This window comes from Hypomesus nipponensis, chromosome 9, assembly GCF_054491055.1.
Source record: "Hypomesus nipponensis isolate SF chromosome 9, ASM5449105v1, whole genome shotgun sequence".
NCBI classification, from domain to species: domain Eukaryota; kingdom Metazoa; phylum Chordata; class Actinopteri; order Osmeriformes; family Osmeridae; genus Hypomesus; species Hypomesus nipponensis.
In genome coordinates this window covers 24,484,093-24,511,286 of record NC_140369.1, presented here as the reverse complement: position 1 = coordinate 24,511,286, position 27,194 = coordinate 24,484,093, and the positions used below count along the sequence as shown (strand labels likewise).

The window sequence follows — 27,194 nt, the reverse complement described above, 5'->3', positions numbered from 1 at the left end:
CCCGGCGAGGCGAAGCCCTTTTCGTTTGGCCCGCCGTTTTCCCTCCCTTTTACTTGAAAAAAAAAAAAAAAGTAAAACAAGTTTTTTCACTGACTGACTGACTTACTTACAGGCCGATCTGGTCGTCATAACATGTAATAACACGTATGTCATCTAGGAACCACACCAAAAGCGAGTGCCTGCCTGCCTGCCTGCCTGCCTGCCTGCCTGCCTGCCTGCCTGCCTGCCTGCCTGCCTGCCTGCCTGCCTGCCTGCCTGCCTGCCTGCCTGCCTGCCTGCCTGCCTGCCTGCCTGCCTGCCTGCCTGCCTGCCTGCCTGCCTGCCAGGAGCTTGGTCAACCCGAGTTCACAGCTGCCAAAATGCATCCGTTGTTGTGGGTGAAACAACGAGGACCACTTTTGTCAAGGTGTAACCCTAGCCCTACCACTTTTGTCAAGGTGTAACCCTAGCCCTAACCCTAGTAGGTGGGATGATTCGGCAAAATTCGGAACGCTTCACGGATTTGCGTGTCATCCTTTCGCAGGGGCCATGCTAATCTTCTCTGTATCGATCCAATTTTATTAGATGTGCTGCCGTAGCGAGCACAAGACAGGCAGCTGCACCGACCCCTATATATACGGCACGTCACTGGTCGAGTCGTCTCGGGGCGGGGTTGAAGCGCGAGGGAGGGCCGGTCCCCCCCTTCCCCCTGGCCATCCCCTCTGCCCCTCCCTCCCTCCCTCTCTCTGCCCCTATCCCTACTGCAAACCCCTACCCCCGTAGTCCAGTCTAGTCCAGTCTAGTCTCGTCGTTACCGTGGCGCAGCGCAAGGGCACTGAGGGGCCGTGCGCGGGTAGCGTGGATCAATGGGGGTCATCGCTTCTCGGCCTTTTGGCTCAGATCAAGTGTAGTTTCTGTTCTTGTCAGTTTAATATCTGATAGGTCTCCCACGGGGGGGACCAGTTCTTATTAAGCCGATTTTTGCCAACGGGGAGTCGGAACGAGGGCTCGCTCCGTCCGCTCCACGCATCGCCCCGGTATTGCAGCTTCTCTGGGGAACGGTGCACTCTTTCTAAGCGTGTCAAAGGGAAACCCTGTGGGGTGAGTGAGTGTGTGAGTGAGTGAGTGAGTGAGTGAGTGAGTGAGTGAGTGGGTGAGTGGGTGAGTGAGTGAGTGAGTGACAGACAGATTGTATGGCCGGGCGTGATCCTGGCTTTCCATCTCTGGTTGACAATAATCATGATAGAGTAGGTAAGAGGGAGTGCAAGTGCACCTTCCTTTTGTAACACGTTTGCTGCCTGCCTTGAAGTAGTCGATTTCATTCATTTGCAATGTCATGTCATTTGAACGTACTTACTTACTTACTTACCTACTCACCTACCAACCGGTGAGCGCGTTCTTGCTCTGATTGAACCCATAGAGTCAAAGAACTAAGTGTAATTCCATTGCTATTGGCCTCGTTTGGTGGTTCATGTGAATACACTGTTGAGTTCCCCATCTTCCTTTAAACCGTAGGGGACCGTAGGGGAATCAATTTTCAGTTGTTTGGCCACTATTTACCCCCCCCGGTGAGGCGAAGCCCTTTTCGTTTGGCCCGCCGTTTTCCCTCCCTTTTACTTGAAAAAAAAAAAAAAAAAAAAAAAAGTAAAACAAGTTTTTTCACTGACTGACTGACTTACTTACAGGCCGATCTGGTCGTCATAACATGTAATAACACGTATGTCATCTAGGAACCACACCAAAAGCGAGTGCCTGCCTGCCTGCCTGCCTGCCTGCCTGCCTGCCTGCCTGCCTGCCTGCCTGCCTGCCTGCCTGCCTGCCTGCCTGCCTGCCTGCCAGGAGCTTGGTCAACCCGAGTTCACAGCTGCCAAAATGCATCCGTTGTTGTGGGTGAAACAACGAGGACCACTTTTGTCAAGGTGTAACCCTAGCCCTACCACTTTTGTCAAGGTGTAACCCTAGCCCTAACCCTAGTAGGTGGGATGATTCGGCAAAATTCGGAACGCTTCACGGATTTGCGTGTCATCCTTTCGCAGGGGCCATGCTAATCTTCTCTGTATCGATCCAATTTTATTAGATGTGCTGCCGTAGCGAGCACAAGACAGGCAGCTGCACCGACCCCTATATATACGGCACGTCACTGGTCGAGTCGTCTCGGGGCGGGGTTGAAGCGCGAGGGAGGGCCGGTCCCCCCCTTCCCCCTGGCCATCCCCTCTGCCCCTCCCTCCCTCCCTCTCTCTGCCCCTATCCCTACTGCAAACCCCTACCCCCGTAGTCCAGTCTAGTCCAGTCTAGTCTCGTCGTTACCGTGGCGCAGCGCAAGGGCACTGAGGGGCCGTGCGCGGGTAGCGTGGATCAATGGGGGTCATCGCTTCTCGGCCTTTTGGCTCAGATCAAGTGTAGTTTCTGTTCTTGTCAGTTTAATATCTGATAGGTCTCCCACGGGGGGGACCAGTTCTTATTAAGCCGATTTTTGCCAACGGGGAGTCGGAACGAGGGCTCGCTCCGTCCGCTCCACGCATCGCCCCGGTATTGCAGCTTCTCTGGGGAACGGTGCACTCTTTCTAAGCGTGTCAAAGGGAAACCCTGTGGGGTGAGTGAGTGTGTGAGTGAGTGAGTGAGTGGGTGAGTGAGTGAGTGGGTGAGTGGGTGAGTGAGTGAGTGAGTGGGTGAGTGGGTGAGTGAGTGAGTGAGTGACAGACAGATTGTATGGCCGGGCGTGATCTTGGCTTTCCATCTCTGGTTGACAATAATCATGATAGAGTAGGTAAGAGGGAGTGCAAGTGCACCTTCCTTTTGTAACACGTTTGCTGCCTGCCTTGAAGTAGTCGATTTCATTCATTTGCAATGTCATGTCATTTGAACGTACTTACTTACTTACTTACCTACTCACCTACCAACCGGTGAGCGCGTTCTTGCTCTGATTGAACCCATAGAGTCAAAGAACTAAGTGTAATTCCATTGCTATTGGCCTCGTTTGGTGGTTCATGTGAATACACTGTTGAGTTCCCCATCTTCCTTTAAACCGTAGGGGACCGTAGGGGAATCAATTTTCAGTTGTTTGGCCACTATTTACCCCCCCCGGCGAGGCGAAGCCCTTTTCGTTTGGCCCGCCGTTTTCCCTCCCTTTTACTTGAAAAAAAAAAAAAAAGTAAAACAAGTTTTTTCACTGACTGACTGACTTACTTACAGGCCGATCTGGTCGTCATAACATGTAATAACACGTATGTCATCTAGGAACCACACCAAAAGCGAGTGCCTGCCTGCCTGCCTGCCTGCCTGCCTGCCTGCCTGCCTGCCTGCCTGCCTGCCTGCCTGCCTGCCTGCCTGCCTGCCTGCCTGCCTGCCTGCCTGCCTGCCTGCCTGCCTGCCTGCCTGCCTGCCTGCCTGCCTGCCTGCCTGCCTGCCTGCCTGCCTGCCTGCCTGCCTGCCTGCCTGCCTGCCAGGAGCTTGGTCAACCCGAGTTCACAGCTGCCAAAATGCATCCGTTGTTGTGGGTGAAACAACGAGGACCACTTTTGTCAAGGTGTAACTCTAGCCCTACCACTTTTGTCAAGGTGTAACCCTAGCCCTAACCCTAGTAGGTGGGATGATTCGGCAAAATTCGGAACGCTTCACGGATTTGCGTGTCATCCTTTCGCAGGGGCCATGCTAATCTTCTCTGTATCGATCCAATTTTATTAGATGTGCTGCCGTAGCGAGCACAAGACAGGCAGCTGCACCGACCCCTATATATACGGCACGTCACTGGTCGAGTCGTCTCGGGGCGGGGTTGAAGCGCGAGGGAGGGCCGGTCCCCCCCTTCCCCCTGGCCATCCCCTCTGCCCCTCCCTCCCTCCCTCTCTCTGCCCCTATCCCTACTGCAAACCCCTACCCCCGTAGTCCAGTCTAGTCCAGTCTAGTCTCGTCGTTACCGTGGCGCAGCGCAAGGGCACTGAGGGGCCGTGCGCGGGTAGCGTGGATCAATGGGGGTCATCGCTTCTCGGCCTTTTGGCTCAGATCAAGTGTAGTTTCTGTTCTTGTCAGTTTAATATCTGATAGGTCTCCCACGGGGGGGACCAGTTCTTATTAAGCCGATTTTTGCCAACGGGGAGTCGGAACGAGGGCTCGCTCCGTCCGCTCCACGCATCGCCCCGGTATTGCAGCTTCTCTGGGGAACGGTGCACTCTTTCTAAGCGTGTCAAAGGGAAACCCTGTGGGGTGAGTGAGTGTGTGAGTGAGTGAGTGAGTGAGTGAGTGAGTGGGTGAGTGGGTGAGTGAGTGAGTGACAGACAGATTGTATGGCCGGGCGTGATCCTGGCTTTCCATCTCTGGTTGACAATAATCATGATAGAGTAGGTAAGAGGGAGTGCAAGTGCACCTTCCTTTTGTAACACGTTTGCTGCCTGCCTTGAAGTAGTCGATTTCATTCATTTGCAATGTCATGTCATTTGAACGTACTTACTTACTTACTTACCTACTCACCTACCAACCGGTGAGCGCGTTCTTGCTCTGATTGAACCCATAGAGTCAAAGAACTAAGTGTAATTCCATTGCTATTGGCCTCGTTTGGTGGTTCATGTGAATACACTGTTGAGTTCCCCATCTTCCTTTAAACCGTAGGGGACCGTAGGGGAATCAATTTTCAGTTGTTTGGCCACTATTTACCCCCCCCGGCGAGGCGAAGCCCTTTTCGTTTGGCCCGCCGTTTTCCCTCCCTTTTACTTGAAAAAAAAAAAAAAAAAAAAAAAGTAAAACAAGTTTTTTCACTGACTGACTGACTTACTTACAGGCCGATCTGGTCGTCATAACATGTAATAACACGTATGTCATCTAGGAACCACACCAAAAGCGAGTGCCTGCCTGCCTGCCTGCCTGCCTGCCTGCCTGCCTGCCTGCCTGCCTGCCTGCCTGCCTGCCTGCCTGCCTGCCTGCCTGCCTGCCTGCCTGCCTGCCTGCCTGCCTGCCTGCCTGCCTGCCTGCCTGCCTGCCTGCCTGCCAGGAGCTTGGTCAACCCGAGTTCACAGCTGCCAAAATGCATCCGTTGTTGTGGGTGAAACAACGAGGACCACTTTTGTCAAGGTGTAACCCTAGCCCTACCACTTTTGTCAAGGTGTAACCCTAGCCCTAACCCTAGTAGGTGGGATGATTCGGCAAAATTCGGAACGCTTCACGGATTTGCGTGTCATCCTTTCGCAGGGGCCATGCTAATCTTCTCTGTATCGATCCAATTTTATTAGATGTGCTGCCGTAGCGAGCACAAGACAGGCAGCTGCACCGACCCCTATATATACGGCACGTCACTGGTCGAGTCGTCTCGGGGCGGGGTTGAAGCGCGAGGGAGGGCCGGTCCCCCCCTTCCCCCTGGCCATCCCCTCTGCCCCTCCCTCCCTCCCTCTCTCTGCCCCTATCCCTACTGCAAACCCCTACCCCCGTAGTCCAGTCTAGTCCAGTCTAGTCTCGTCGTTACCGTGGCGCAGCGCAAGGGCACTGAGGGGCCGTGCGCGGGTAGCGTGGATCAATGGGGGTCATCGCTTCTCGGCCTTTTGGCTCAGATCAAGTGTAGTTTCTGTTCTTGTCAGTTTAATATCTGATAGGTCTCCCACGGGGGGGACCAGTTCTTATTAAGCCGATTTTTGCCAACGGGGAGTCGGAACGAGGGCTCGCTCCGTCCGCTCCACGCATCGCCCCGGTATTGCAGCTTCTCTGGGGAACGGTGCACTCTTTCTAAGCGTGTCAAAGGGAAACCCTGTGGGGTGAGTGAGTGTGTGAGTGAGTGAGTGAGTGAGTGAGTGAGTGAGTGGGTGAGTGGGTGAGTGAGTGAGTGACAGACAGATTGTATGGCCGGGCGTGATCCTGGCTTTCCATCTCTGGTTGACAATAATCATGATAGAGTAGGTAAGAGGGAGTGCAAGTGCACCTTCCTTTTGTAACACGTTTGCTGCCTGCCTTGAAGTAGTCGATTTCATTCATTTGCAATGTCATGTCATTTGAACGTACTTACTTACTTACTTACCTACTCACCTACCAACCGGTGAGCGCGTTCTTGCTCTGATTGAACCCATAGAGTCAAAGAACTAAGTGTAATTCCATTGCTATTGGCCTCGTTTGGTGGTTCATGTGAATACACTGTTGAGTTCCCCATCTTCCTTTAAACCGTAGGGGACCGTAGGGGAATCAATTTTCAGTTGTTTGGCCACTATTTACCCCCCCCGGCGAGGCGAAGCCCTTTTCGTTTGGCCCGCCGTTTTCCCTCCCTTTTACTTGAAAAAAAAAAAAAAAGTAAAACAAGTTTTTTCACTGACTGACTGACTTACTTACAGGCCGATCTGGTCGTCATAACATGTAATAACACGTATGTCATCTAGGAACCACACCAAAAGCGAGTGCCTGCCTGCCTGCCTGCCTGCCTGCCTGCCTGCCTGCCTGCCTGCCTGCCTGCCTGCCTGCCTGCCTGCCTGCCTGCCTGCCTGCCTGCCTGCCTGCCTGCCTGCCTGCCTGCCAGGAGCTTGGTCAACCCGAGTTCACAGCTGCCAAAATGCATCCGTTGTTGTGGGTGAAACAACGAGGACCACTTTTGTCAAGGTGTAACCCTAGCCCTACCACTTTTGTCAAGGTGTAACCCTAGCCCTAACCCTAGTAGGTGGGATGATTCGGCAAAATTCGGAACGCTTCACGGATTTGCGTGTCATCCTTTCGCAGGGGCCATGCTAATCTTCTCTGTATCGATCCAATTTTATTAGATGTGCTGCCGTAGCGAGCACAAGACAGGCAGCTGCACCGACCCCTATATATACGGCACGTCACTGGTCGAGTCGTCTCGGGGCGGGGTTGAAGCGCGAGGGAGGGCCGGTCCCCCCCTTCCCCCTGGCCATCCCCTCTGCCCCTCCCTCCCTCCCTCCCTCTCTCTGCCCCTATCCCTACTGCAAACCCCTACCCCCGTAGTCCAGTCTAGTCCAGTCTAGTCTCGTCGTTACCGTGGCGCAGCGCAAGGGCACTGAGGGGCCGTGCGCGGGTAGCGTGGATCAATGGGGGTCATCGCTTCTCGGCCTTTTGGCTCAGATCAAGTGTAGTTTCTGTTCTTGTCAGTGCACACATCTTGGTGAAGGGGAGCACAGTTTTACACAACGGACGTATGCTTTTACTGAATTTGAACTTTTTAGGGAAGGATTTTAAACTGATAAATGTGTATGGTTTTAGCAGCAAGAATGAGAGGTGCGACCTTTTAGATGACCTGCAGTCCCACCTGCTAGGGAGGGATCCCCTAGTGGTGGGAGGGGATTTTAACTGTGTTTTATCAAGGAAAGATAGGAAAGGAGCCGGAGAGCTTTTTAAAGTAGACAGATCGTCGGTTTTATTACACGGACTTTGTAGGGATTTTAAATTAGTTGACTGTTTTAGATCCCTGCATCCCAGAGAGGAGGGCTTCACCTGGTCCAGTGGCGATGGTACCAGAGCCTCTCGCATTGACTACGTACTGACCCGGGACGCCCCCCCAACCGATGCTAGATTAACCCCGGTATTCTTTTCGGACCACTGTATGCTCACGTGCACCCTTTCACTAACCTCGGGTGTGACGGTAGGGAAGGGTCTGTGGAAACTGAACTGCTCCCTGTTGGAGGACGAAGTGATAACAGGGTCATACAGGGAGCGGTTCAGGGACTGGCAGACCCTTCAGGACATGTTTGAAACACGAGCACAGTGGTGGGAAATGGTAAAACACAGGACACAGACTTTTTTTAAACGGAAAGGGAGGGAAAAAAGAAAGAAAACAGAGAGACGCATGGTGGGACTGCAGAGAAGGTTGGAAAGGTATTTTAAACTTACACAGGAAGGGTTGGATTTTAACAATGAAATAAGAGAGGTGAAAAAAGAAATGGTTTTAATGGCGGAAGAGGTGAGCAGAGGAGTGATTTTAAGAAGCAAAGAGAGAGACCTGGAGGAAGGAGAAAAATGTACCAGGTACTTTTTTAAGAAAATAATCAGCAGGAGCAATGTTTTAACGGGCATCAAAGATAAAAATGGGATTTTAAAAACTGACACACAACAGATTACGAAGGTGGTGGAGGAATTTTATGATGAGTTGTTTGAAAAGAAAGAAGTTTTTAATCACGTCATGGACGAGGTTTTAAGCTTTTTAGACAAAACAGTTGTAAACACCGTGCTTTTATCCCAGGATTTTACCCTTTTAGAAATGGACGAAAACATCAGATGTTTTAAAAAAGGGAAATCCCCAGGCGAGGACGGGCTCCCCCTGGAATTTTATCTGACCTTTTGGGATATTTTAAGACACGACCTGTTGACTGTTTTTAAGGACTTTGAACGACTCGACCGACTACCTGACAGTTTTAGAATGGGCATTGTATCCCTTTTATTCAAGAAGAATGACAAAACGGACCTAAAGAACTGGCGACCTATCACTCTTTTAAACGTTGATTGTAAACTTTTTAGCAAGATTTTAACCTCTCGTATGTCTTGTGTTTTAGGGGACTTGATCCACCCGGATCAAGCCTGCGCCATCCCGGGAAGGAGGATCACGGACAGCCTGGTACTGATCAGAGACGCCATCTGTTTTGCGAGAGACAGAAACATTCGGCTAGTAGTCCTAAATTTAGATTTTGAGAAAGCTTTTGATCGGGTCTCGCACCAGTACCTTTTCAAGGTACTGCAAAAAGCGGGTTTTCCGGGGAGATTCCTAGCTTGGGTGGGACTGCTGTATGGGGACATTACCAGCAAAATCCTTGTTAACGGGTTCTTATCCAAAGCAGTGGAAGTTAACTGCGGCGTCCGTCAGGGGTGTCCCTTATCCCCCTTACTCTATGTCTGCTGCATAGAGCCGCTGGCGCAGGTCTTGAGAAGGGACCAACTCATTTGTGGGTTGGGGATCCCGGGGACTGGGGGACTGACTGCCAAGTGCATTTTATACATGGACGACATCAACGTTTTATGCACTGACCTTTTATCTGTAGACAGGACCCTGGACCGGACTGACTGGTTTGGCCTCGCCTCGGGTGCCAAGCTTAACAGGGACAAGACAGAGGGGAGACTTTTCGGACCGTGGGGTGGGACAGACATGACTAGGCTTCCCATGACGACGACCCAGACCGACCTCCGCATCCTCGGGGTACATTTCGACCGGGAGGGGGGAGGGAGCGGAAACTGGGAGGGCTTACTGACAAAAACCCGACGGAGACTGACGTTCTGGGGACTCAGACGACTGACAATTGAGGGCAAGGTTTTAATCATTAAAGCAGTGATTTTACCCTTGTTCTTATTGATCTGTTCTGTTTTTATCCCCCCCAGACCCATTCTTTTAGCCCTTGACAGGATGGTGTTTTATTTCATCTGGGGGTCCAAGTGGGAGCGTGTGAAAAGAGAAGTGGTTAAGAGAGCCCCACGAAACGGAGGGAAGGGACTCCCGGATTTTAAAGTGTTCTTCGGTAGCCGGTACACCGCACTCCACCTGGCACTGGCGACGACCCCATCCGGAAACCACAAGACCGCGGCCCTGACCAGATTCTGGATGGGGTCCTACCTCAGGCACCTGCAGTGGATCCCGAAAGACCTGAGGACGCCAGTGTCTTTTAACCTCCCCCCGGCCTACCTTTTTATTAAGACGTTTTTAAAGACACACATTTTAGAGAAAGAACCACTCACCGTTTTAACCAAACACCGCTCTGTTCTCTCTCTTGTGCAGGAACGGGAGGAAGTGAGCCGAGTGCGCCGACTCGCCCTGGGTGAGTCGGCCACGGTCTGGCGGAACGTGAGCCACCCTGCCCTGCTGAACAAGCACCGAGACCTCTCCTGGATGGTGGCCCATGAGATCCTCCCGGTCAGAGCCGTCATGCACTCCCGGAGACTGGCGACAACATCCAGGTGCCCGCGGCCGACTTGTGGCGGAGAGGAGACCGTGCGGCACCTGCTCTGGGAGTGCAGTGCCGCCCGGGACCTGTGGATCCTGGCGGGGCCCCTGATAACCCCGTGCCTGCCGGCAGGGGAGGTCCTTAATGCACAGCTGGTGCTCTACGGGGTGAGCCAGAGGACCATGACATCTGTACAATTCCGCCAACTCTGGCTCACCCTGACATGCTTCAAAGAAGCCCTCTGGACCTCCAGGAACCTGCTGGTGGGGAAGCGCGTGGAGATGTCCACCCAGGCAGCGGCGGAACTGGCTGCAGAGACCCTCGGGTGGTACATCCCACGCGCCATACGGAAGGGGCCCCCCTCCACGTGAAGTGGTCCGGGCGGCAGCGGCCTGGCTGCGCCGGAATGGCTGCCCAGGTCGAGGATCTCCGCTGGGCCCCGGAGGGGGAGGACTCGGTGGCTTGTTCAGCGGGGCAGGTAGAGGCAAGCCAGACAAGCTCATCCCGGTCCTGCACAATTGAGGAACAGAACTTTTAAACGCACTCACACGCACACACTCACACAGCCACACAAGACACATAGCCACATACGCACACACACACACATAGTCACATACACACGTCACATTTTTGAAGACACATTGTAAAACATTCCTTTAAAGATGTCTTAACCAAGTGTACATTCTTTTATGGCTTTTTAACACTGCTGTATTTATTTATGATCACCTTGTTGTTTTAGCTGGCACTTTTTAATTACGATTTCGATTCAGTGCTTTTAAAGCAATTACACCAGTGTTTTAGCGCCCCCTATGCCCTGTAAATAATGTACCTTTTAAATATAAGAAAAGACATGTGAAATGAATTGTTTTTATGAACTGTCAACGGTGAGAACCAATAAATTTTTCTCAATTCAATTCTGTTCTTGTCAGTTTAATATCTGATAGGTCTCCCACGGGGGGGACCAGTTCTTATTAAGCCGATTTTTGCCAACGGGGAGTCGGAACGAGGGCTCGCTCCGTCCGCTCCACGCATCGCCCCGGTATTGCAGCTTCTCTGGGGAACGGTGCACTCTTTCTAAGCGTGTCAAAGGGAAACCCTGTGGGGTGAGTGAGTGTGTGAGTGAGTGAGTGAGTGGGTGAGTGAGTGAGTGGGTGAGTGGGTGAGTGAGTGAGTGAGTGGGTGAGTGGGTGAGTGAGTGAGTGAGTGACAGACAGATTGTATGGCCGGGCGTGATCCTGGCTTTCCATCTCTGGTTGACAATAATCATGATAGAGTAGGTAAGAGGGAGTGCAAGTGCACCTTCCTTTTGTAACACGTTTGCTGCCTGCCTTGAAGTAGTCGATTTCATTCATTTGCAATGTCATGTCATTTGAACGTACTTACTTACTTACTTACCTACTCACCTACCAACCGGTGAGCGCGTTCTTGCTCTGATTGAACCCATAGAGTCAAAGAACTAAGTGTAATTCCATTGCTATTGGCCTCGTTTGGTGGTTCATGTGAATACACTGTTGAGTTCCCCATCTTCCTTTAAACCGTAGGGGACCGTAGGGGAATCAATTTTCAGTTGTTTGGCCACTATTTACCCCCCCCGGCGAGGCGAAGCCCTTTTCGTTTGGCCCGCCGTTTTCCCTCCCTTTTACTTAAAAAAAAAAAAAAAAAAAAAAAAAAAAGTAAAACAAGTTTTTTCACTGACTGACTGACTTACTTACAGGCCGATCTGGTCGTCATAACATGTAATAACACGTATGTCATCTAGGAACCACACCAAAAGCGAGTGCCTGCCTGCCTGCCTGCCTGCCTGCCTGCCTGCCTGCCTGCCTGCCTGCCTGCCTGCCTGCCTGCCTGCCTGCCTGCCTGCCTGCCTGCCTGCCTGCCTGCCAGGAGCTTGGTCAACCCGAGTTCACAGCTGCCAAAATGCATCCGTTGTTGTGGGTGAAACAACGAGGACCACTTTTGTCAAGGTGTAACCCTAGCCCTACCACTTTTGTCAAGGTGTAACCCTAGCCCTAACCCTAGTAGGTGGGATGATTCGGCAAAATTCGGAACGCTTCACGGATTTGCGTGTCATCCTTTCGCAGGGGCCATGCTAATCTTCTCTGTATCGATCCAATTTTATTAGATGTGCTGCCGTAGCGAGCACAAGACAAGCAGCTGCACCGACCCCTATATATACGGCACGTCACTGGTCGAGTCGTCTCGGGGCGGGGTTGAAGCGCGAGGGAGGGCCGGTCCCCCCCTTCCCCCTGGCCATCCCCTCTGCCCCTCCCTCCCTCCCTCTCTCTGCCCCTATCCCTACTGCAAACCCCTACCCCCGTAGTCCAGTCTAGTCCAGTCTAGTCTCGTCGTTACCGTGGCGCAGCGCAAGGGCACTGAGGGGCCGTGCGCGGGTAGCGTGGATCAATGGGGGTCATCGCTTCTCGGCCTTTTGGCTCAGATCTTGAGTTTAATTGGTGCAGAGAGCGATCGACTGGCCGGTGGGCGTTACCCTTTTCAGTTGGTTATCCTATCATTTGAGTTGTTTTTGTGTTGTTTTGCATTTTTCACTGACCCAGATTTTGTCTCTGTTTTGTTCACAGGTCTGCAGTCGGGTGCCGGAGCCAGTGCTGGAGGAGGAGTCACTCACCGGAATTTTCCATTCTTCCACTGGCCCAGCCCAGTGCTGGGCCAGGTGAGTGCCTCCAAGGCCAGTACTTTTCCGGTCCCTCTGTGGGCCTTGTCTTGTGCTTGTTTTGTGGTTTTTGTGCTGTGTTCTGTGTTTTTTGTATTAGCCTGTTGTTGCTATTGTTTGTTAGTTGTTCCTCTTGTGTGTGTCCCCCCCCTTTTTTTTTTAGGGCCTACTTAGTTGTCTTAAGTGTGGTTTTGTTGTTAGTTTGTTAGTTTTTGTGGTTATTGTGGTGTTTGGTGTAGCCTAGCCACCAATTGCCTGATTGGTGGCAGGTGTGTCCAGTTGAGTGTTGTCAGTGTTTGTTTTTTTCCGTTGTCAGTTGAGTCTCCATCTTGTGGCTGTTTTATTGTGTGTCCAAGTGTAGTAAGTGTTGTCTAGTTTTCTCCCTACCCTCCCCCCCCCCTTTTCTTAGGGGCCTATAAGTGTTGTTAAGTGTAAATTGTTCATAGTCTGTGGTTTTAGTGTTGTTTGGTGTAGCCTAGCCACCAATCTCTGATTGGTGGCAGGTGTGTCCTGTCGATTGGTGTCAGTGTTTTTCCGTGTACTGTCAGTGTGTTTGTCTCCATCTTGTGGTTAGTTTAATTGTTACCTTAGTTTTATTTTTTGTCCTCAGTCTTGTTAAGTGTTTTGGTTTCATTTTCCCCGGCCAGTCCCTTAATCCCCCTTTGAGAATTTTATTTAGGTGTTGGTGGTAGTTTTTGTATTGTCCAGTTGTTGTTTGTAACCCCCCACTTGTTTTGTAAGTCCCCCCCTTCCCCCCAACCCCCCCTCCCCCCATCCCTCCCCCCAACCAGTTTGTCTTCCCCTCTCCTCTTGTGTTGGCGCCCCCCCCCCACCCTCTTGTTACCTCTTGCTGTGTCACCCCCATTCCCTAGTCTAATTGTTGTTGTTGTTGTTGTGCCTCCAGAATGTCGGCCGCCCGTGCCGGCATGAGGAGGCACAACAGTGTCCGTTTCATGTTTAAACTGGATGGTGGTGGGAAGAAACTGGAGATGTCCAGGTTGGACTTCTCCAGGAACCTGCTGCAGAAGGTTTTGAAGTTCTCTCCGGCGGAGCTTAATTGCATCTTAGCCTTGCCCTCCGGGCAGGGTTTCGATGTCAGTTTTAGCTCTGCCAATGCATTGAAAGAATTTTGGACCAGATATGAGAACAGCAGAGAGAAAATTACCTGCTCCTTTGTTTTGGAGAAACTGACTGACAACACACTAAAAGTGGTGATTGTCAGAATGTTTAACGAGACTGTGAACCCTGAAGATATCTGTGTTTGGTTGAGACGGTACTGCACAGTTAAAGGGGCTCCAGTTAGAGTAAGGGATCTGGACGGTATTTGGAATGGGTCTTGGCGAGTACCCATCCAGCAGGTTCCAGATTCTACAGGTTTTGAAGGACTGAGGCAGTTACCCTCAATGATCGTGTTGGGGGAGAACAGGGGCTTCGTACACTACCAGGGACAGCCAAAGTTGTGCAGAAAGTGTATGAAGCATGGGCACCTCGCGGAGGCGTGCCAGGAAATTGTGTGCGGGAAATGTCGGGAGTTGGGGCACGCCTTCGCGGAGTGCCCAAATGGGAGGGCTTGCAACCTATGTGGCGAGCTCTCCCACCTGTTCAGAGACTGCCCTCAGTCCTTCGCTAACAAGCTCCGGACGGTCAGGGCGTCCGTGGAGCAGGCGGGACCAGCCAGAGAAGAGAGGGAAAGGAAGCGGAGAAGGAGTCGGAAAGGGCGGAGGAGGAGGCGGTGAGAGAAATGATGGTGAAGCTGGCGGAGGGCAAAAGAGCGGAAAAGGAGAGAGAAAGAGCGGTGAAAGAGGTGCAGGAGGAGGAAATGGCACAGAGAACGGTCCCGATTTTAAACATTTTAAACCAGGAGGCCGAGCACGGGAGGCAGGAAGAGCGCGAAGAGGAGGAGGGGGAGAGCCCAGGAGAGGCCGCCAGCGCCTCCTCCTCCTCTGACTCCCGTGACTCGGCCGAAAGTGGCGAAAGCGAGGTTTTAATGCCATGTGGCCAGCTCCCGGCGGTAGAAAGACACAAAGATCTGTCCTTTGACATCGATCACGCCGGGAAGAGGGGGAGGCCCGAAGTGAGCTCTGAAGAGTCAGATTCCTCTTCCAGGGTATTTCCTTCTAGCTCTCCGAACCAAAAGTCTTTTTTAAATGTAAACCTGGTCACATCGTCCCCCAAGGAGAGCTCGGGCCTCCCCCACAAAAAGAGAACCAAGAGCGAGCAAGAGAGTGTCGACATTTCGTAGGTCCGGTTTTAGTGCTTGTTTCAACTGTTGATTATTACCCTCTGCTTTTATTGTTTTATTGGTTTTATTGATCACCCCTTTTAGACCCAACCCACTTCCCTGGTTTTAGTAATGCGCACGTCCCCTTTAACCCCCTTCATCCTTTTTATGGCACTCACAATCACCACTCTTAATGTAAGATCCATTAAGTCAGGTTTTAGAGCCCAGTCCATTTTAACCTTTTTAAGTACTGTACAGACAGATATTGTTTTAATCCAAGAGTGTGGACTGCCTTTTAAAACCTTTTACCAACAGTGGGAGAGCAAGTGGAGCCACGGACCCTCAGTATGGAGCGGATCAAACAACAACAAGAACGATGGAGTGGCGGTTTTAATCAAAAATGCACACATCTTGGTGAAGGGGAGCACAGTTTTACACAACGGACGTATGCTTTTACTGAATTTGAACTTTTTAGGGAAGGATTTTAAACTGATAAATGTGTATGGTTTTAGCAGCAAGAATGAGAGGTGCGACCTTTTAGATGACCTGCAGTCCCACCTGCTAGGGAGGGATCCCCTAGTGGTGGGAGGGGATTTTAACTGTGTTTTATCAAGGAAAGATAGGAAAGGAGCCGGAGAGCTTTTTAAAGTAGACAGATCGTCGGTTTTATTACACGGACTTTGTAGGGATTTTAAATTAGTTGACTGTTTTAGATCCCTGCATCCCAGAGAGGAGGGCTTCACCTGGTCCAGTGGCGATGGTACCAGAGCCTCTCGCATTGACTACGTACTGACCCGGGACGCCCCCCCAACCGATGCTAGATTAACCCCGGTATTCTTTTCGGACCACTGTATGCTCACGTGCACCCTTTCACTAACCTCGGGTGTGACGGTAGGGAAGGGTCTGTGGAAACTGAACTGCTCCCTGTTGGAGGACGAAGTGATAACAGGGTCATACAGGGAGCGGTTCAGGGACTGGCAGACCCTTCAGGACATGTTTGAAACACGAGCACAGTGGTGGGAAATGGTAAAACACAGGACACAGACTTTTTTTAAACGGAAAGGGAGGGAAAAAAGAAAGAAAACAGAGAGACGCATGGTGGGACTGCAGAGAAGGTTGGAAAGGTATTTTAAACTTACACAGGAAGGGTTGGATTTTAACAATGAAATAAGAGAGGTGAAAAAAGAAATGGTTTTAATGGCGGAAGAGGTGAGCAGAGGAGTGATTTTAAGAAGCAAAGAGAGAGACCTGGAGGAAGGAGAAAAATGTACCAGGTACTTTTTTAAGAAAATAATCAGCAGGAGCAATGTTTTAACGGGCGTCAAAGATAAAAATGGGATTTTAAAAACTGACACACAACAGATTACGAAGGTGGTGGAGGAATTTTATGATGAGTTGTTTGAAAAGAAAGAAGTTTTTAATCACGTCATGGACGAGGTTTTAAGCTTTTTAGACAAAACAGTTGTAAACACCGTGCTTTTATCCCAGGATTTTACCCTTTTAGAAATGGACGAAAACATCAGATGTTTTAAAAAAGGGAAATCCCCAGGCGAGGACGGGCTCCCCCTGGAATTTTATCTGACCTTTTGGGATATTTTAAGACACGACCTGTTGACTGTTTTTAAGGACTTTGAACGACTCGACCGACTACCTGACAGTTTTAGAATGGGCATTGTATCCCTTTTATTCAAGAAGAATGACAAAACGGACCTAAAGAACTGGCGACCTATCACTCTTTTAAACGTTGATTGTAAACTTTTTAGCAAGATTTTAACCTCTCGTATGTCTTGTGTTTTAGGGGACTTGATCCACCCGGATCAAGCCTGCGCCATCCCGGGAAGGAGGATCACGGACAGCCTGGTACTGATCAGAGACGCCATCTGTTTTGCGAGAGACAGAAACATTCGGCTAGTAGTCCTAAATTTAGATTTTGAGAAAGCTTTTGATCGGGTCTCGCACCAGTACCTTTTCAAGGTACTGCAAAAAGCGGGTTTTCCGGGGAGATTCCTAGCTTGGGTGGGACTGCTGTATGGGGACATTACCAGCAAAATCCTTGTTAACGGGTTCTTATCCAAAGCAGTGGAAGTTAACTGCGGCGTCCGTCAGGGGTGTCCCTTATCCCCCTTACTCTATGTCTGCTGCATAGAGCCGCTGGCGCAGGTCTTGAGAAGGGACCAACTCATTTGTGGGTTGGGGATCCCGGGGACTGGGGGACTGACTGCCAAGTGCATTTTATACATGGACGACATCAACGTTTTATGCACTGACCTTTTATCTGTAGACAGGACCCTGGACCGGACTGACTGGTTTGGCCTCGCCTCGGGTGCCAAGCTTAACAGGGACAAGACAGAGGGGAGACTTTTCGGACCGTGGGGTGGGACAGACATGACTAGGCTTCCCATGACGACGACCCAGACCGACCTCCGCATCCTCGGGGTACATTTCGACCGGGAGGGGGGAGGGAGCGGAAACTGGGAGGGCTTACTGACAAAAACCCGACGGAGACTGACGTTCTGGGGACTCAGACGACTGACAATTGAGGGCAAGGTTTTAATCATTAAAGCAGTGATTTTACCCTTGTTCTTATTGATCTGTTCTGTTTTTATCCCCCCCAGACCCATTCTTTTAGCCCTTGACAGGATGGTGTTTTATTTCATCTGGGGGTCCAAGTGGGAGCGTGTGAAAAGAGAAGTGGTTAAGAGAGCCCCACGAAACGGAGGGAAGGGACTCCCGGATTTTAAAGTGTTCTTCGGTAGCCGGTACACCGCACTCCACCTGGCACTGGCGACGACCCCATCCGGAAACCACAAGACCGCGGCCCTGACCAGATTCTGGATGGGGTCCTACCTCAGGCACCTGCAGTGGATCCCGAAAGACCTGAGGACGCCAGTGTCTTTTAACCTCCCCCCGGCCTACCTTTTTATTAAGACGTTTTTAAAGACACACATTTTAGAGAAAGAACCACTCACCGTTTTAACCAAACACCGCTCTGTTCTCTCTCTTGTGCAGGAACGGGAGGAAGTGAGCCGAGTGCGCCGACTCGCCCTGGGTGAGTCGGCCACGGTCTGGCGGAACGTGAGCCACCCTGCCCTGCTGAACAAGCACCGAGACCTCTCCTGGATGGTGGCCCATGAGATCCTCCCGGTCAGAGCCGTCATGCACTCCCGGAGACTGGCGACAACATCCAGGTGCCCGCGGCCGACTTGTGGCGGAGAGGAGACCGTGCGGCACCTGCTCTGGGAGTGCAGTGCCGCCCGGGACCTGTGGATCCTGGCGGGGCCCCTGATAACCCCGTGCCTGCCGGCAGGGGAGGTCCTTAATGCACAGCTGGTGCTCTACGGGGTGAGCCAGAGGACCATGACATCTGTACAATTCCGCCAACTCTGGCTCACCCTGACATGCTTCAAAGAAGCCCTCTGGACCTCCAGGAACCTGCTGGTGGGGAAGCGCGTGGAGATGTCCACCCAGGCAGCGGCGGAACTGGCTGCAGAGACCCTCGGGTGGTACATCCCACGCGCCATACGGAAGGGGCCCCCCTCCACGTGAAGTGGTCCGGGCGGCAGCGGCCTGGCTGCGCCGGAATGGCTGCCCAGGTCGAGGATCTCCGCTGGGCCCCGGAGGGGGAGGACTCGGTGGCTTGTTCAGCGGGGCAGGTAGAGGCAAGCCAGACAAGCTCATCCCGGTCCTGCACAATTGAGGAACAGAACTTTTAAACGCACTCACACGCACACACTCACACAGCCACACAAGACACATAGCCACATACGCACACACACACACATAGTCACATACACACGTCACATTTTTGAAGACACATTGTAAAACATTCCTTTAAAGATGTCTTAACCAAGTGTACATTCTTTTATGGCTTTTTAACACTGCTGTATTTATTTATGATCACCTTGTTGTTTTAGCTGGCACTTTTTAATTACGATTTCGATTCAGTGCTTTTAAAGCAATTACACCAGTGTTTTAGCGCCCCCTATGCCCTGTAAATAATGTACCTTTTAAATATAAGAAAAGACATGTGAAATGAATTGTTTTTATGAACTGTCAACGGTGAGAACCAATAAATTTTTCTCAATTCAATTCTGTTCTTGTCAGTTTAATATCTGATAGGTCTCCCACGGGGGGGACCAGTTCTTATTAAGCCGATTTTTGCCAACGGGGAGTCGGAACGAGGGCTCGCTCCGTCCGCTCCACGCATCGCCCCGGTATTGCAGCTTCTCTGGGGAACGGTGCACTCTTTCTAAGCGTGTCAAAGGGAAACCCTGTGGGGTGAGTGAGTGTGTGAGTGAGTGAGTGAGTGGGTGAGTGAGTGAGTGGGTGAGTGGGTGAGTGAGTGAGTGAGTGGGTGAGTGGGTGAGTGAGTGAGTGAGTGACAGACAGATTGTATGGCCGGGCGTGATCCTGGCTTTCCATCTCTGGTTGACAATAATCATGATAGAGTAGGTAAGAGGGAGTGCAAGTGCACCTTCCTTTTGTAACACGTTTGCTGCCTGCCTTGAAGTAGTCGATTTCATTCATTTGCAATGTCATGTCATTTGAACGTACTTACTTACTTACTTACCTACTCACCTACCAACCGGTGAGCGCGTTCTTGCTCTGATTGAACCCATAGAGTCAAAGAACTAAGTGTAATTCCATTGCTATTGGCCTCGTTTGGTGGTTCATGTGAATACACTGTTGAGTTCCCCATCTTCCTTTAAACCGTAGGGGACCGTAGGGGAATCAATTTTCAGTTGTTTGGCCACTATTTACCCCCCCCGGCGAGGCGAAGCCCTTTTCGTTTGGCCCGCCGTTTTCCCTCCCTTTTACTTAAAAAAAAAAAAAAAAAAAAAAAAAAAGTAAAACAAGTTTTTTCACTGACTGACTGACTTACTTACAGGCCGATCTGGTCGTCATAACATGTAATAACACGTATGTCATCTAGGAACCACACCAAAAGCGAGTGCCTGCCTGCCTGCCTGCCTGCCTGCCTGCCTGCCTGCCTGCCTGCCTGCCTGCCTGCCTGCCTGCCTGCCTGCCTGCCAGGAGCTTGGTCAACCCGAGTTCACAGCTGCCAAAATGCATCCGTTGTTGTGGGTGAAACAACGAGGACCACTTTTGTCAAGGTGTAACCCTAGCCCTACCACTTTTGTCAAGGTGTAACCCTAGCCCTAACCCTAGTAGGTGGGATGATTCGGCAAAATTCGGAACGCTTCACGGATTTGCGTGTCATCCTTTCGCAGGGGCCATGCTAATCTTCTCTGTATCGATCCAATTTTATTAGATGTGCTGCCGTAGCGAGCACAAGACAAGCAGCTGCACCGACCCCTATATATACGGCACGTCACTGGTCGAGTCGTCTCGGGGCGGGGTTGAAGCGCGAGGGAGGGCCGGTCCCCCCTTCCCCCTGGCCATCCCCTCTGCCCCTCCCTCCCTCCCTCTCTCTGCCCCTATCCCTACTGCAAACCCCTACCCCCGTAGTCCAGTCTAGTCCAGTCTAGTCTCGTCGTTACCGTGGCGCAGCGCAAGGGCACTGAGGGGCCGTGCGCGGGTAGCGTGGATCAATGGGGGTCATCGCTTCTCGGCCTTTTGGCTCAGATCTTGAGTTTAATTGGTGCAGAGAGCGATCGACTGGCCGGTGGGCGTTACCCTTTTCAGTTGGTTATCCTATCATTTGAGTTGTTTTTGTGTTGTTTTGCATTTTTCACTGACCCAGATTTTGTCTCTGTTTTGTTCACAGGTCTGCAGTCGGGTGCCGGAGCCAGTGCTGGAGGAGGAGTCACTCACCGGAATTTTCCATTCTTCCACTGGCCCAGCCCAGTGCTGGGCCAGGTGAGTGCCTCCAAGGCCAGTACTTTTCCGGTCCCTCTGTGGGCCTTGTCTTGTGCTTGTTTTGTGGTTTTTGTGCTGTGTTCTGTGTTTTTTGTATTAGCCTGTTGTTGCTATTGTTTGTTAGTTGTTCCTCTTGTGTGTGTCCCCCCCCCTTTTTTTTTTTAGGGCCTACTTAGTTGTCTTAAGTGTGGTTTTGTTGTTAGTTTGTTAGTTTTTGTGGTTATTGTGGTGTTTGGTGTAGCCTAGCCACCAATTGCCTGATTGGTGGCAGGTGTGTCCAGTTGAGTGTTGTCAGTGTTTGTTTTTTTCCGTTGTCAGTTGAGTCTCCATCTTGTGGCTGTTTTATTGTGTGTCCAAGTGTAGTAAGTGTTGTCTAGTTTTCTCCCTACCCTCCCCCCCCCCCCTTTTCTTAGGGGCCTATAAGTGTTGTTAAGTGTAAATTGTTCATAGTCTGTGGTTTTAGTGTTGTTTGGTGTAGCCTAGCCACCAATCTCTGATTGGTGGCAGGTGTGTCCTGTCGATTGGTGTCAGTGTTTTTCCGTGTACTGTCAGTGTGTTTGTCTCCATCTTGTGGTTAGTTTAATTGTTACCTTAGTTTTATTTTTTGTCCTCAGTCTTGTTAAGTGTTTTGGTTTCATTTTCCCCGGCCAGTCCCTTAATCCCCCTTTGAGAATTTTATTTAGGTGTTGGTGGTAGTTTTTGTATTGTCCAGTTGTTGTTTGTAACCCCCCACTTGTTTTGTAAGTCCCCCCCTTCCCCCCAACCCCCCCTCCCCCCATCCCTCCCCCCAACCAGTTTGTCTTCCCCTCTCCTCTTGTGTTGGCGCCCCCCCCCCCACCCTCTTGTTACCTCTTGCTGTGTCACCCCCATTCCCTAGTCTAATTGTTGTTGTTGTTGTTGTGCCTCCAGAATGTCGGCCGCCCGTGCCGGCATGAGGAGGCACAACAGTGTCCGTTTCATGTTTAAACTGGATGGTGGTGGGAAGAAACTGGAGATGTCCAGGTTGGACTTCTCCAGGAACCTGCTGCAGAAGGTTTTGAAGTTCTCTCCGGCGGAGCTTAATTGCATCTTAGCCTTGCCCTCCGGGCAGGGTTTCGATGTCAGTTTTAGCTCTGCCAATGCATTGAAAGAATTTTGGACCAGATATGAGAACAGCAGAGAGAAAATTACCTGCTCCTTTGTTTTGGAGAAACTGACTGACAACACACTAAAAGTGGTGATTGTCAGAATGTTTAACGAGACTGTGAACCCTGAAGATATCTGTGTTTGGTTGAGACGGTACTGCACAGTTAAAGGGGCTCCAGTTAGAGTAAGGGATCTGGACGGTATTTGGAATGGGTCTTGGCGAGTACCCATCCAGCAGGTTCCAGATTCTACAGGTTTTGAAGGACTGAGGCAGTTACCCTCAATGATCGTGTTGGGGGAGAACAGGGGCTTCGTACACTACCAGGGACAGCCAAAGTTGTGCAGAAAGTGTATGAAGCATGGGCACCTCGCGGAGGCGTGCCAGGAAATTGTGTGCGGGAAATGTCGGGAGTTGGGGCACGCCTTCGCGGAGTGCCCAAATGGGAGGGCTTGCAACCTATGTGGCGAGCTCTCCCACCTGTTCAGAGACTGCCCTCAGTCCTTCGCTAACAAGCTCCGGACGGTCAGGGCGTCCGTGGAGCAGGCGGGACCAGCCAGAGAAGAGAGGGAAAAGGAAGCGGAGAAGGAGTCGGAAAGGGCGGAGGAGGAGGCGGTGAGAGAAATGATGGTGAAGCTGGCGGAGGGCAAAAGAGCGGAAAAGGAGAGAGAAAGAGCGGTGAAAGAGGTGCAGGAGGAGGAAATGGCACAGAGAACGGTCCCGATTTTAAACATTTTAAACCAGGAGGCCGAGCACGGGAGGCAGGAAGAGCGCGAAGAGGAGGAGGGGGAGAGCCCAGGAGAGGCCGCCAGCGCCTCCTCCTCCTCTGACTCCCGTGACTCGGCCGAAAGTGGCGAAAGCGAGGTTTTAATGCCATGTGGCCAGCTCCCGGCGGTAGAAAGACACAAAGATCTGTCCTTTGACATCGATCACGCCGGGAAGAGGGGGAGGCCCGAAGTGAGCTCTGAAGAGTCAGATTCCTCTTCCAGGGTATTTCCTTCTAGCTCTCCGAACCAAAAGTCTTTTTTAAATGTAAACCTGGTCACATCGTCCCCCAAGGAGAGCTCGGGCCTCCCCCACAAAAAGAGAACCAAGAGCGAGCAAGAGAGTGTCGACATTTCGTAGGTCCGGTTTTAGTGCTTGTTTCAACTGTTGATTATTACCCTCTGCTTTTATTGTTTTATTGGTTTTATTGATCACCCCTTTTAGACCCAACCCACTTCCCTGGTTTTAGTAATGCGCACGTCCCCTTTAACCCCCTTCATCCTTTTTATGGCACTCACAATCACCACTCTTAATGTAAGATCCATTAAGTCAGGTTTTAGAGCCCAGTCCATTTTAACCTTTTTAAGTACTGTACAGACAGATATTGTTTTAATCCAAGAGTGTGGACTGCCTTTTAAAACCTTTTACCAACAGTGGGAGAGCAAGTGGAGCCACGGACCCTCAGTATGGAGCGGATCAAACAACAACAAGAACGATGGAGTGGCGGTTTTAATCAAAAATGCACACATCTTGGTGAAGGGGAGCACAGTTTTACACAACGGACGTATGCTTTTACTGAATTTGAACTTTTTAGGGAAGGATTTTAAACTGATAAATGTGTATGGTTTTAGCAGCAAGAATGAGAGGTGCGACCTTTTAGATGACCTGCAGTCCCACCTGCTAGGGAGGGATCCCCTAGTGGTGGGAGGGGATTTTAACTGTGTTTTATCAAGGAAAGATAGGAAAGGAGCCGGAGAGCTTTTTAAAGTAGACAGATCGTCGGTTTTATTACACGGACTTTGTAGGGATTTTAAATTAGTTGACTGTTTTAGATCCCTGCATCCCAGAGAGGAGGGCTTCACCTGGTCCAGTGGCGATGGTACCAGAGCCTCTCGCATTGACTACGTACTGACCCGGGACGCCCCCCCAACCGATGCTAGATTAACCCCGGTATTCTTTTCGGACCACTGTATGCTCACGTGCACCCTTTCACTAACCTCGGGTGTGACGGTAGGGAAGGGTCTGTGGAAACTGAACTGCTCCCTGTTGGAGGACGAAGTGATAACAGGGTCATACAGGGAGCGGTTCAGGGACTGGCAGACCCTTCAGGACATGTTTGAAACACGAGCACAGTGGTGGGAAATGGTAAAACACAGGACACAGACTTTTTTTAAACGGAAAGGGAGGGAAAAAAGAAAGAAAACAGAGAGACGCATGGTGGGACTGCAGAGAAGGTTGGAAAGGTATTTTAAACTTACACAGGAAGGGTTGGATTTTAACAATGAAATAAGAGAGGTGAAAAAAGAAATGGTTTTAATGGCGGAAGAGGTGAGCAGAGGAGTGATTTTAAGAAGCAAAGAGAGAGACCTGGAGGAAGGAGAAAAATGTACCAGGTACTTTTTTAAGAAAATAATCAGCAGGAGCAATGTTTTAACGGGCGTCAAAGATAAAAATGGGATTTTAAAAACTGACACACAACAGATTACGAAGGTGGTGGAGGAATTTTATGATGAGTTGTTTGAAAAGAAAGAAGTTTTTAATCACGTCATGGACGAGGTTTTAAGCTTTTTAGACAAAACAGTTGTAAACACCGTGCTTTTATCCCAGGATTTTACCCTTTTAGAAATGGACGAAAACATCAGATGTTTTAAAAAAGGGAAATCCCCAGGCGAGGACGGGCTCCCCCTGGAATTTTATCTGACCTTTTGGGATATTTTAAGACACGACCTGTTGACTGTTTTTAAGGACTTTGAACGACTCGACCGACTACCTGACAGTTTTAGAATGGGCATTGTATCCCTTTTATTCAAGAAGAATGACAAAACGGACCTAAAGAACTGGCGACCTATCACTCTTTTAAACGTTGATTGTAAACTTTTTAGCAAGATTTTAACCTCTCGTATGTCTTGTGTTTTAGGGGACTTGATCCACCCGGATCAAGCCTGCGCCATCCCGGGAAGGAGGATCACGGACAGCCTGGTACTGATCAGAGACGCCATCTGTTTTGCGAGAGACAGAAACATTCGGCTAGTAGTCCTAAATTTAGATTTTGAGAAAGCTTTTGATCGGGTCTCGCACCAGTACCTTTTCAAGGTACTGCAAAAAGCGGGTTTTCCGGGGAGATTCCTAGCTTGGGTGGGACTGCTGTATGGGGACATTACCAGCAAAATCCTTGTTAACGGGTTCTTATCCAAAGCAGTGGAAGTTAACTGCGGCGTCCGTCAGGGGTGTCCCTTATCCCCCTTACTCTATGTCTGCTGCATAGAGCCGCTGGCGCAGGTCTTGAGAAGGGACCAACTCATTTGTGGGTTGGGGATCCCGGGGACTGGGGGACTGACTGCCAAGTGCATTTTATACATGGACGACATCAACGTTTTATGCACTGACCTTTTATCTGTAGACAGGACCCTGGACCGGACTGACTGGTTTGGCCTCGCCTCGGGTGCCAAGCTTAACAGGGACAAGACAGAGGGGAGACTTTTCGGACCGTGGGGTGGGACAGACATGACTAGGCTTCCCATGACGACGACCCAGACCGACCTCCGCATCCTCGGGGTACATTTCGACCGGGAGGGGGGAGGGAGCGGAAACTGGGAGGGCTTACTGACAAAAACCCGACGGAGACTGACGTTCTGGGGACTCAGACGACTGACAATTGAGGGCAAGGTTTTAATCATTAAAGCAGTGATTTTACCCTTGTTCTTATTGATCTGTTCTGTTTTTATCCCCCCCAGACCCATTCTTTTAGCCCTTGACAGGATGGTGTTTTATTTCATCTGGGGGTCCAAGTGGGAGCGTGTGAAAAGAGAAGTGGTTAAGAGAGCCCCACGAAACGGAGGGAAGGGACTCCCGGATTTTAAAGTGTTCTTCGGTAGCCGGTACACCGCACTCCACCTGGCACTGGCGACGACCCCATCCGGAAACCACAAGACCGCGGCCCTGACCAGATTCTGGATGGGGTCCTACCTCAGGCACCTGCAGTGGATCCCGAAAGACCTGAGGACGCCAGTGTCTTTTAACCTCCCCCCGGCCTACCTTTTTATTAAGACGTTTTTAAAGACACACATTTTAGAGAAAGAACCACTCACCGTTTTAACCAAACACCGCTCTGTTCTCTCTCTTGTGCAGGAACGGGAGGAAGTGAGCCGAGTGCGCCGACTCGCCCTGGGTGAGTCGGCCACGGTCTGGCGGAACGTGAGCCACCCTGCCCTGCTGAACAAGCACCGAGACCTCTCCTGGATGGTGGCCCATGAGATCCTCCCGGTCAGAGCCGTCATGCACTCCCGGAGACTGGCGACAACATCCAGGTGCCCGCGGCCGACTTGTGGCGGAGAGGAGACCGTGCGGCACCTGCTCTGGGAGTGCAGTGCCGCCCGGGACCTGTGGATCCTGGCGGGGCCCCTGATAACCCCGTGCCTGCCGGCAGGGGAGGTCCTTAATGCACAGCTGGTGCTCTACGGGGTGAGCCAGAGGACCATGACATCTGTACAATTCCGCCAACTCTGGCTCACCCTGACATGCTTCAAAGAAGCCCTCTGGACCTCCAGGAACCTGCTGGTGGGGAAGCGCGTGGAGATGTCCACCCAGGCAGCGGCGGAACTGGCTGCAGAGACCCTCGGGTGGTACATCCCACGCGCCATACGGAAGGGGCCCCCCTCCACGTGAAGTGGTCCGGGCGGCAGCGGCCTGGCTGCGCCGGAATGGCTGCCCAGGTCGAGGATCTCCGCTGGGCCCCGGAGGGGGAGGACTCGGTGGCTTGTTCAGCGGGGCAGGTAGAGGCAAGCCAGACAAGCTCATCCCGGTCCTGCACAATTGAGGAACAGAACTTTTAAACGCACTCACACGCACACACTCACACAGCCACACAAGACACATAGCCACATACGCACACACACACACATAGTCACATACACACGTCACATTTTTGAAGACACATTGTAAAACATTCCTTTAAAGATGTCTTAACCAAGTGTACATTCTTTTATGGCTTTTTAACACTGCTGTATTTATTTATGATCACCTTGTTGTTTTAGCTGGCACTTTTTAATTACGATTTCGATTCAGTGCTTTTAAAGCAATTACACCAGTGTTTTAGCGCCCCCTATGCCCTGTAAATAATGTACCTTTTAAATATAAGAAAAGACATGTGAAATGAATTGTTTTTATGAACTGTCAACGGTGAGAACCAATAAATTTTTCTCAATTCAATTCTGTTCTTGTCAGTTTAATATCTGATAGGTCTCCCACGGGGGGGACCAGTTCTTATTAAGCCGATTTTTGCCAACGGGGAGTCGGAACGAGGGCTCGCTCCGTCCGCTCCACGCATCGCCCCGGTATTGCAGCTTCTCTGGGGAACGGTGCACTCTTTCTAAGCGTGTCAAAGGGAAACCCTGTGGGGTGAGTGAGTGTGTGAGTGAGTGAGTGAGTGGGTGAGTGAGTGAGTGGGTGAGTGGGTGAGTGAGTGAGTGAGTGGGTGAGTGGGTGAGTGAGTGAGTGAGTGACAGACAGATTGTATGGCCGGGCGTGATCCTGGCTTTCCATCTCTGGTTGACA

The 27,194-nt window shown here is 51.0% G+C and overlaps 1 protein-coding gene, 11 non-coding genes and 4 pseudogenes across 12 annotated transcripts; 9 read left to right on the top strand and 7 right to left on the bottom strand.

Moving 5' to 3' along the window:
• Nucleotides 1-478: 478 nt before the first annotated feature.
• LOC146273867 (U6 spliceosomal RNA) lies at nt 479-585 on the bottom strand. Its single transcript, XR_014766838.1, has one exon. It is a non-coding gene; the product is annotated as a U6 spliceosomal RNA (small nuclear RNA).
• A 269-nt stretch (nt 586-854) lies between these two features.
• LOC146273866 (U2 spliceosomal RNA) lies at nt 855-1,051 on the top strand. The gene has a single exon (XR_014766991.1). It is a non-coding gene; the product is annotated as a U2 spliceosomal RNA (small nuclear RNA).
• Nucleotides 1,052-1,970: 919 nt separating this feature from the next.
• Nucleotides 1,971-2,077, bottom strand: LOC146273865 (U6 spliceosomal RNA). The gene has a single exon (XR_014766837.1). It is a non-coding gene; the product is annotated as a U6 spliceosomal RNA (small nuclear RNA).
• A 269-nt stretch (nt 2,078-2,346) lies between these two features.
• LOC146273864 (U2 spliceosomal RNA) lies at nt 2,347-2,543 on the top strand. The gene has a single exon (XR_014766990.1). It is a non-coding gene; the product is annotated as a U2 spliceosomal RNA (small nuclear RNA).
• A 1,034-nt stretch (nt 2,544-3,577) lies between these two features.
• Nucleotides 3,578-3,684, bottom strand: LOC146273863 (U6 spliceosomal RNA). The gene has a single exon (XR_014766836.1). It is a non-coding gene; the product is annotated as a U6 spliceosomal RNA (small nuclear RNA).
• A 269-nt stretch (nt 3,685-3,953) lies between these two features.
• Nucleotides 3,954-4,150, top strand: LOC146273862 (U2 spliceosomal RNA). The gene has a single exon (XR_014766989.1). It is a non-coding gene; the product is annotated as a U2 spliceosomal RNA (small nuclear RNA).
• Nucleotides 4,151-5,112: 962 nt separating this feature from the next.
• LOC146273861 (U6 spliceosomal RNA) lies at nt 5,113-5,219 on the bottom strand. Its single transcript, XR_014766835.1, has one exon. It is a non-coding gene; the product is annotated as a U6 spliceosomal RNA (small nuclear RNA).
• Nucleotides 5,220-5,488: 269 nt separating this feature from the next.
• Nucleotides 5,489-5,685, top strand: LOC146273860 (U2 spliceosomal RNA). The gene has a single exon (XR_014766988.1). It is a non-coding gene; the product is annotated as a U2 spliceosomal RNA (small nuclear RNA).
• Nucleotides 5,686-6,615: 930 nt separating this feature from the next.
• Nucleotides 6,616-6,722, bottom strand: LOC146273859 (U6 spliceosomal RNA). The gene has a single exon (XR_014766834.1). It is a non-coding gene; the product is annotated as a U6 spliceosomal RNA (small nuclear RNA).
• A 273-nt stretch (nt 6,723-6,995) lies between these two features.
• LOC146273858 (U2 spliceosomal RNA) lies at nt 6,996-7,223 on the top strand (annotated as a pseudogene).
• A 1,964-nt stretch (nt 7,224-9,187) lies between these two features.
• LOC146273857 (uncharacterized) lies at nt 9,188-10,453 on the top strand. The gene has a single exon (XM_084706098.1). The coding sequence runs from the start codon at nt 9,287-9,289 to the stop codon at nt 10,190-10,192; it is 906 nt and encodes a 301-aa protein (XP_084562224.1). The 5' UTR covers nt 9,188-9,286; the 3' UTR covers nt 10,193-10,453.
• A 262-nt stretch (nt 10,454-10,715) lies between these two features.
• Nucleotides 10,716-10,895, top strand: LOC146273856 (U2 spliceosomal RNA; annotated as a pseudogene).
• Nucleotides 10,896-11,857: 962 nt separating this feature from the next.
• Nucleotides 11,858-11,964, bottom strand: LOC146273855 (U6 spliceosomal RNA). The gene has a single exon (XR_014766833.1). It is a non-coding gene; the product is annotated as a U6 spliceosomal RNA (small nuclear RNA).
• Nucleotides 11,965-18,782: 6,818 nt separating this feature from the next.
• Nucleotides 18,783-18,962, top strand: LOC146273854 (U2 spliceosomal RNA; annotated as a pseudogene).
• Nucleotides 18,963-19,899: 937 nt separating this feature from the next.
• Nucleotides 19,900-20,006, bottom strand: LOC146273853 (U6 spliceosomal RNA). Its single transcript, XR_014766832.1, has one exon. It is a non-coding gene; the product is annotated as a U6 spliceosomal RNA (small nuclear RNA).
• A 6,823-nt stretch (nt 20,007-26,829) lies between these two features.
• Nucleotides 26,830-27,009, top strand: LOC146273852 (U2 spliceosomal RNA; annotated as a pseudogene).
• Nucleotides 27,010-27,194: the final 185 nt, after the last annotated feature.